This window comes from Neoarius graeffei, chromosome 7, assembly GCF_027579695.1.
Source record: "Neoarius graeffei isolate fNeoGra1 chromosome 7, fNeoGra1.pri, whole genome shotgun sequence".
In the NCBI taxonomy this organism is placed as follows: domain Eukaryota; kingdom Metazoa; phylum Chordata; class Actinopteri; order Siluriformes; family Ariidae; genus Neoarius; species Neoarius graeffei.
In genome coordinates, this window is record NC_083575.1 from 97,621,350 (window position 1) to 97,630,753 (window position 9,404).

The window sequence follows — 9,404 nt, forward strand, 5'->3', positions numbered from 1 at the left end:
TCCCCCGGGAGTTCCTGATGTTAATCTCTCCGTCTTCACTTCTGTAAAGCTCATCTCCTGCTGCTCCTGGTGCGGTCCTCATTTCCCGCCCTCATTATGAATGTTCTGAGCTCAGCTCCGCCCATTTCCTGAATCTCTCATGATGCCATTTCTGCTCTGTTTTCATTTAACACAGAAATTAGTGACCTCCCAGATCCCTGAAACATTCTCAAATCCACCCATTGCCATGCCCCCAGCACTACGTGTGTGCGTGTGTTGTGCATCTTTACGAATCAGAAAAATTAAAAACAGCACATTGGTCCTCGGTTCTGTTTCGTTGCTCAAGACAGTTCTGGAACCCTTTAGATTCATAAAAGGAACTTTATTGGAAACACAACTGTATGTTTCACTGGACTGGAATATGATTGGTGGATGTATAGTGACCATCCCTAACCCTGTGACCATCCAACAGGAAGTGACGTCACAGCGGCAGGAAGTGAGCAGACTCTTGCAGCAGCAGCGTGTTGGTGAAGAGGAGCGCCATGTGATGAAGAAGGAGCTGGTAGAACTTCAACACACACTGAGAGATACGACACAACGCCTACAGGTACACACACACACAGTGTTGGGATACGATGTCTACGGGTAGAAGCACGTATGCTCTTTCAGTTTCTCTCTCTCTCTCTCTCTCTCTCTCTCTCTCTCTCTCTCTCTCAGGAGTGTGATGATGGGTGGAGGAGGAGGTTGGAGGAGCAGAGCAGGAAGCAGGAAGAGACTAACAACACCAGGTTCAAGGTGCGAACACACCCACTTTTTCCTCTCTGTTTTGCACTAGTGTACTTGTACCTTTTGTGTCCAATGAGCAGCTTTGTCCACCTAAATAGGAGCTTTGACTTCCTGAGCAGGAGTCTAGAGCAAGGACTTTGTTTGCTGGAACAGGGAATGTGTCTGCCTGAGCAGGGATCTCGTCTGCCCAAGCAAAGACTTTGTCCCCATGAACAGGAGCCTCGAGCAGTGGTTTGGATCCTTGAGCAGGGACTTTTTTGCCTGAGCATTACCTTTGTTCACCTGAACAGGGGCCTCATCTGCCCAAGCAGGGACTTTGTCTGCCCAGCACTTTAAAGGACCTCATCAACCCAAGCAGGTGGTTTGTCTGCCTGAGCTGAAACCTTGTCTGTCCCAGCAGGGGCTTTGTCCTCAGAAGCAGGGGCTTTGTTTACCTGAACAGGAGCTTTATTTACCTTAGCAGGGTCCTTTACCACCCGAGCAGGGGCCTTTTCTGCCTGAGCAGAAGCCTTCCTCACCCAAGCCAGGGCTTTTCTGTCTCGTACTAATATACTTAAGCACCTTTTATGTCCAGTAAGGGGCTTTGTAGTGGTGTCTGCTTAAAGATGGACTTTGTCTATCCAAGAAGGTGTCTTGTCTGCTTGTACAGCTGCCTTGTCCTGTCAATCAATGGCTTTGTCTGTCAAACCAGAAACTTAATTTAAATGAGCAGGAGTCCCATCTCTCTGAGCAGGGTCCTCATATGCCCAAAGGGGAAACTTGTCCTCCCACAAGCAGGGGCCTTTTCTACCTGAGCAGGGCCTTTGCTCACCAGAGCTAGAACCTCGTCTACCCAAGCAGGGGACCTTGTCTATCTGAGCAGGAGTCTCATCCATCCAAGCAGGGGATTTAACCACCCAAGCAAGAGCCATGTCTACCTAAGCAGTGATTTTGTTTGCCTGAGCAGGAGATTTGATTGCACAGTTGAGGATCTTGTCCCATTTAGCAGGAAACTTGTCCACACGATTGGGAGGGTTGTCTGCCCAAGCATGGGCTTTGTAGCTTTGTCTGCCTGAACACCATCCTCATCTACCCAACCAGGGGCTTTGTCTGCCTGAGTCTGCACAGGCAGGGCTCTCATCTGCCTAAGACAGGAGCCTTGTTCACCAATGCAGGGCTTTGTCTGTTTGAGTAGAGGACGTGTCCACTCGGGTATAGGTGGACCAGTCCTGTACTTTGTCTACCTGAATTGGAGCTTTGTCTGCCCATGCAGGGGCTTTGTTCCCCTGTGCAGGGGTTTTGACCTCTCGAGCAGGAGCCTTGTTTACCCAAGCAGGGGTCTTGTGTGCCTCAGCAGGAGCCTTGTCCATTCAAGCAGGGCCTTTGACCACCTAAGCAGGAGCCTTGTTTCGCCAAGCCGGGGCTTTGTCTGCTCAATCAGGTGTCTGTGGTACTGTGACAACTTGACCTCAGATTTCTCTTCTGGACCTTCATAGTACATAAGACCAAAACTTCTGGATTTCAAGTGACACTTCCTGATCCCTTAAACTCTCCCACTCTTTCATTACACCTGTCTGTGATATTTGTGCATATCTCGTGTGTGTGTGTGTGTGTGTGTGTGTGTGTGAGAGAGAGTGTGAGATTAGCACACTGTGATCCCATGTAGTGGCACTGGCCATGTGACCACACATCAGTGTTTCCCCTACCATTATATTGGGGGGGGGGGGAGGGTGCTCCTCTTCCCAACAGGACCCTGTGGCCCCTCAAAAGTCCCCCCCCCCCACATATATATATATATATATATATATATATATATATATATATATATATATATATATATATATATTTATTTATTTATTTTAAGGTCATTTTAATGCTGTCTAATAGGAGCTGCGGGGAGAGGTCCTGCAGGTGACCATCCTCATCCAGGCCCCCTCTCCAAGCAAGTAAACTTAGGGGAAACACTGCAGACACACTTATCACTCTTATTTCTTATTTTTGACTTTTTTTTCCCCCCTTTTTCATAAGATCCTCTCCTGGTTGTCTCACACACTGCTCTGTCAGTCTGTCTCTCTTTCTCTCTCATTTTATTAACATTTTTATTCACTTTGCCTATCTCTCTCTTTATTAGGAGTATGATGATGGGTGGAGGAGGAAGTTGGACGAGCAGCAAGAGCAGAGCAGGAAGCAGGAGGAGATGAATAACACACGGCTGAGGGTATACACCACACACACACACACACACACACACACACACACACACACACACACACACACACACACACACTTTCTCTCATTTTTCTCCTCTGGTGTTTCACTGTCTGTCTGTAACTAATGAGTTAAAATACAGTCATGTTTATAAGGCTCATGCAGCCTGTCTGTCTGTCTCTCTCTGTAGGAGGTGCAGGAGGAGCTGGTGAAGGTTCAGGCTGTCAGCTCGTCACTCTCTGTTCAGCTCGATTCAGTTCAGCAAAAGCTCAGCGAGAGAGAGCATCAGCTCCAGCAGCTCAGGTCACTCACTATACACTACACTACAATTCAATTCAAAACACTTTATTTGGCCCCTAGGGGCAATTTAAAAGGCACACAAAGAAGTACGCTTAAACGCATAAATAAAAAGCAAAACAAACATCTCATCTCATTATCTCTAGCCGCTTTATCCTTCTGCAGGGTCGCAGGCGAGCTGGAGCCTATCCCAGCTGACTACGGGCGAAAGGCGGGGTTCACCCTGGACAAGTCGCCAGGTCATCACAGGGCTGACACATAGACACAGACAACCATTCACACTCACATTCACACCTACGCTCAATTTAGAGCCACCAGTTAACCTAACCTGCATGTCTTTGGACTGTGGGGGAAACCGGAGCACCCGGAGGAAACCCACGCGGACACGGGGAGAACATGCAAACTCCACACAGAAAGGCCCTCGCCGGCCCCGGGGCTCGAACCCGGACCTTCTTGCTGTGAGGCGACAGCGCTAACCACTACACCACCGTGCCGCCCATGCAAAACAAACATGAAATATAAAATGTATGACAGTGTGCAAAGTGGCAGTATGTGGATAAATAACTGTATAGTGGTACAATAGATATAAATATGATAATTTAAAAAAGCAGTATTTACAAAAATACAGTGTGGTGCAATTTGCTTATGAAGTAAAAGTATCAATAGCAGCAGAGTCTATGTTTAAAGTGGTGTGTGTACAGAGGGGGTGGTTACTGCATCAGACAGGTTACAGTGCATGTGGAGAAGGGGGAAGGGGCTGATTGGGTGAGTAAAGGGCCAAGGATGGCAGAGAGTTGAGGAGCTGAACAGCTCTGGGGACAAAGGTCGCTCTTCTCCTCTGTGTTCGGCAGCTCGGACAACGGAGTCGGCGTCCAGAGGGGAGCCACTCAAATGCAGGGAACAGGACATGTGAAGGGTCCTGAAGAATCCTGCTCGCTGAGTTTACTGTCTGCTGCTCACAGAGAGTTGAGAGTGACCTAAGAGGGAGTCCAATAATTTTAGAGCACACCTTGACTGTGCCCTGCAGGCGGTTTTTGTTCTGAAGACTAAGGGAGTGGAACCAGCAGGTTATGGAAAATATCATTATACTCTCAATGAAGGAGTAGTAAAAAGTAGTGAGAATGTCCTTGCTGACCCCAAAGGACTTAAGCTTCCTCAGGAGGTACTGTCACTGCTGGCACTTCCTAAAGATCTCCTCTGTGTTGGGGCAAATTTGAGTTTATTGTCAAGGATTATGCCCAGGTACTTGTACTCTTCAGTGATCTCCACCGGCTTCCCATGAATGGTGGTGATGACTGCAGCAGCACTCTGCTTATTATTAAATGTCACCACCATGTCTTTAGTCTTGCTGGAGTTCAGTTCCAGGCAGGAGTTGTCACACCACTCCACAAAGTCCTGCAGAGCTGAGCTGTGGTGCTGTGAGGGACCAGAGAGCAGAGACAAGAGCACTGTGTCATCTGCATATTTAACCAGGTGACAGCTTGGCTGAGTGGACCTGCAGTCGTCAGTGTACAGGATGAAGAGCAGAGGTGAGAGGACACACATCCCTGTGGGGAGCCAGTGGAGGTGTGAAGGAGGTCTGAGAAGGTGCGATTGACCAGCATTCTCTGTGACCTGTTGGTGAAAAAGTCTGTTATCCATAAGATTAGCTGGTCATTTAGTCCAAAACGAGCAGTGAGTTTCTCTGGGAGAATGTGAGGCTGCAGGGTGTTAAATGCAGAGGAGAAGTCAGCAAACAGAAGTCTGGCTGAAGTGTTTGGGAATTCCAGGTGTTTATGTATGGTGTCTGTGATGAAGATTTTTGCATCATAAACGCCTCTGCCTGTGCGATATGCAAGCTGGAGGGGGTCCATATGGGTGTCTGTCACCTTGATGATGATGTGATTTTTGACCACCCTTTCCATTGCTTTCATCACAAGAGAGGTGAGAGCCACAGGCCTGAGGTCATTCAACACCTTGATGGTTCCTTTCTTGGGGACGGGAATGACTGTGGAGTGTTTCCACAGCTGGGGGACTGTGCTGCTGTCCATGGAACCCTAGAACAGAAAGTGGAACACTCCTCCCAGCTTCTTAGCACAGTGCCTCAGGAAACAACCGCCGATGTTATCTGGGCCAGGCGCCGTTTTTTCTTTAGTCTTTCTGAGGGCTCTCACCACTCTCTCTATGTTGAAGATGAGTGCTGAGTCTCTGGGATTAAGTGATGACATAGAAGTTTCTAGCTGGGTAACGCTGTCTGTCTCAAATCCGGTATAGTGGGAGTTGAGGTCGTTAGGAAGTGATGCTGGGCTGCAGCCTGGAACCTGTACAGTCTGGTGTGTGGTGGAAACAGTATCAGGGATGTGATTTTTCCGCGAATTCGCGGAATTCCGCTTTTTTCACCTCAAAATTAAAAAAAATTTTTTTCCGATTTTTCGCTCAAAAATCCGCATTTGTATCCTGTTCGTTCTGACTTTCAGTAATTCCGTCATTGAGATGAAATGAGGTACGTGATTGGCCCATCATTCTGTAACAACCAATGAACGCACTTGTTAGATAGCTGTACGTAAGCTCGCGTCAAACAAAGAGTTGAAAGATGGCAGCCTCCGTGATCGAGCGTAAAGATGCAAATCGAGTTAAAGAAATCGACAGAATCGTGAAAAACAAGGTCCGCTGGGAATGGTTGGAGAAAGAGGTTGCCACAGACGTTGGACATAAGACTGTGAGACATTTGTTCAGTGATTTCGTTCTTTGGGGGGAGGGCATAGGTCTCTGGCTGTCAAGTTTGGGGCGGCTGGGACCTCCCCTGCCCGAGCTACGAGCGTGCAAAGTCGGGCTGGAGCCCGGGATAGAAACGAAACCTAAGTGAGTGAACACAGTAGTTTTGAATATCCTTAAGTGAGTGAACACTGTGGAGTTATGATTATCCTCTGGTGAGTGAACACTATAGAGTTATGTATATGAAGTTGACATTATTAGAGTAGAAACTGCAGAAAAAAAGTGACTGATCTGCTGGAACTGGACATGGATGTTAGCATCTTTTTTCTTTGAGAGTTCCTGAAGACTTGTGGATGAATTCTTATGTTGCATCATGTTTTGTTTGAAAAGGCACATTTAGGTATGTTCAACTTCTACAGTAATTGAAAGTATAAATTTTGTTTTTCCTTATACAATTTTCTATTTATTCTAATGCAGATGATTTAATTTAGAATGACATTTTTAGGTTTCATGTTTTGGCTTTTTGTCAGTTAAGAATCACTGAATGTACTATAGGGGCTCAGAGTTGCATGTTGACCATTAAATTGGCTTGAATTTGTTAATCATGACAAGTTTTTTCTTGTGTGTTTGCTTGCCATTTTAGTACAATTTTTAAGTCAGAAAACCCCAGAACCCAGGAGCTTCGGGGGGCTTCACCCCCCCTTGTCCCCCCACCAGGGCGCTGCCCGGGACCAGCTGGGGGCCTGTGGCCCCCAGACCCCCGGCTAAAATTTTCAGATAATTTCACCAGCCCCAAATCACATCCCTGTAGTATTCACGGCTGCCATGTTCTTGAGACCCTGCCAAGCTCAGCGAGGGTTCCCTCTTGTAAAATTTTCCTCCACTTTATTTTTATATTTCAATTTGGCCATTTTGAAGACCCACTTCACCTCTCTGTTAATCTTCTTTTTCTTGGACTCCGAGCCAGATCTCCGACTCAAAGCCAGTGTGTGTGTGTACGGGTGTACGTAGTGCACTAAACCCTACACCTCTCTTGTCTGTGAGTGGTCCAAATAGTCACATGGTTAGTTGTGGAAGAGCAGAGAGCATCATTAAAATAAAACGAATAAGAGCTTCTTGAAAAAAAATTTGGTTCCCCCTAGTGGTGTGGAGAGTTCGAGAATGATTCTCACTGGGTCAAGAATGTGTGTTCAGTGGCAGGTCTTTTGTCATTTGAAGTACATGGCTGGGTTTGAAGTGTGTGTGTGTGTGTGTGTGTGTGTGTGTGTGTGTGTGTAGGCGTGAGCTACAGGATCTTCAGGCTCTGTATGCACAGAGTGTGGCTCATGCAGGAGAGCAAGCTGAAATCATCCAGCAGCTGGAAGGTCTCAACATGGACACACAGCAGATCCTGCAGAGCCAAGAGAGAGTACACACCACACACACTGCCTCGTACCACAAGGTACACAGACACACACAAACTGCCTCATACCACACACACACACTGTCTCATACCACAAGGTACACACACACACAAACACACACACTGCCTCATACCACAAGGTGTATACACACACACACACACACACACACACACACACAAACAAACACACACACTGCCTCATACCACAAGGTGTATACACACACACACACACACACACACACACACACACACACACACACACACACACACACACACACACAAACAAACACACACACTGCCTCATACCACAAGGTGTATACACACACACACACACACACTGCCTCATACCACAAGGTGTACACACACAGACACACACAAACTGCCTCATACCACACACACACACACACACACACACACACACACACACACACACACACACTGTCTCATACCACAAGGTACACACACAAACACACACACACACACACACACTACTTCATACCACAAGGTACACACACACACGTGCGCGCTCACAGACACACACACACTGCCTCATACCACAAGGTGTACACACACACACACGCACACACACACTGCCTCCATACCACAAGGTGTACACACACACGCAAACACACACTGCCTCATACCACAAGGTACGCGCGTGCGCACACTGCCTCATACCAAAAGATGTACACACATGCGCGCGCGCACACACACACAAACACACACACTGCCTCATACCACAAGGTACACACACACTGCCTCCATACCACAAGGTATACACACACACACACACACATTGCCTCATACCACAAGGTATACACACACTGCCTCATACCACAAGGTGTACACACACACACACACACACACACACACACACACACACTGCCTCCATACCACAAGGTGTACACACACACACACACACACACACACACACACACACACACACACACTGCCTCATTCCACAAGGTGTACACACACACACTGCCTCCATACCACAAGGTATGCATGCACACAGACACAGCCTCATATCACAAGGTACACACACTGCCTCATACCACAAGGTGTATATACACACACACACACACACACACACACACACACGTCCGCGCTCACAGACACACACTGCCTCATACCAAAAGATGTACACACATGTGCGCACACACACACACACACACACACACTGCCTCCATACTACAAGGTGTACACACGCACTGCCTCATACCACAAGCCACACACGTATACACACACACGCAGCCTCATATCACAAGGTACACACACTGCTTCATACCACAAGGTACACACACACACTGCTTCATACCACAAGGTACACACACACACACACACACACACACACACACACACACACACACACGCAGCCTCATATCACAAGGTACACACACTGCCTCATACCACAAGGTACACACACACACTGCTTCATACCACAAGGTACACACACACACACACACACACGCAGTCTCATATCACAAGGTACACACACTGCTTCATACCACAAGGTACACACACACACTGCTTCATACCACAAGGTACACACACACACACACACACACACACACACACGCAGTCTCATATCACAAGGTACACACACTGCCTCATACCACAAGGTACACACACACACACACACACACACACACACACACACTGCCTCCATACCACAAGGTGTACACACACACACTGCCTCATATCACAAGGCACACACACACGTGCGCGCTCACAGACATGCACACTGCCTCTTACCAAAAGATGTACACACGGGCACACACACACTCATACCACAAGGTAGTGAGACACACACATACTGCCTCATACCACAAGGTGTACACATACACACACATACACACACTGCCTCATACCACAAGTTGTACGCGCACACACACACTGCCTCATACCACAAGGTACACACACACACTGCCTCATACGACAAGGTGTGTACACACATACACACACTGCCTCATACCACAAGTTGTACGCGCACACACACACTGCCTCATACCACAAGTTGTACGCGTGCACACACACTGCCTCATACCACAAGTTGTAC

General features: G+C 47.7%; 1 protein-coding gene across 5 annotated transcripts in view; it reads left to right on the forward strand.

Annotated features, from left to right (window-relative positions):
- Positions 1-9,404, forward strand: part of cntln (centlein, centrosomal protein) — a 189,865-nt gene that overhangs the window by 33,676 nt on the left and 146,785 nt on the right. For all 5 annotated transcript variants that reach the window (XM_060926631.1, XM_060926634.1, XM_060926635.1 and 2 more), the window contains exons 5-9: positions 452-586; positions 697-774; positions 2,876-2,962; positions 3,143-3,255; positions 7,222-7,384. In XM_060926631.1, coding sequence (XP_060782614.1) covers positions 452-586; positions 697-774; positions 2,876-2,962; positions 3,143-3,255; positions 7,222-7,384 — 576 coding nt within the window. The remainder of the gene's footprint in view (positions 1-451; positions 587-696; positions 775-2,875; positions 2,963-3,142; positions 3,256-7,221; positions 7,385-9,404) is intronic.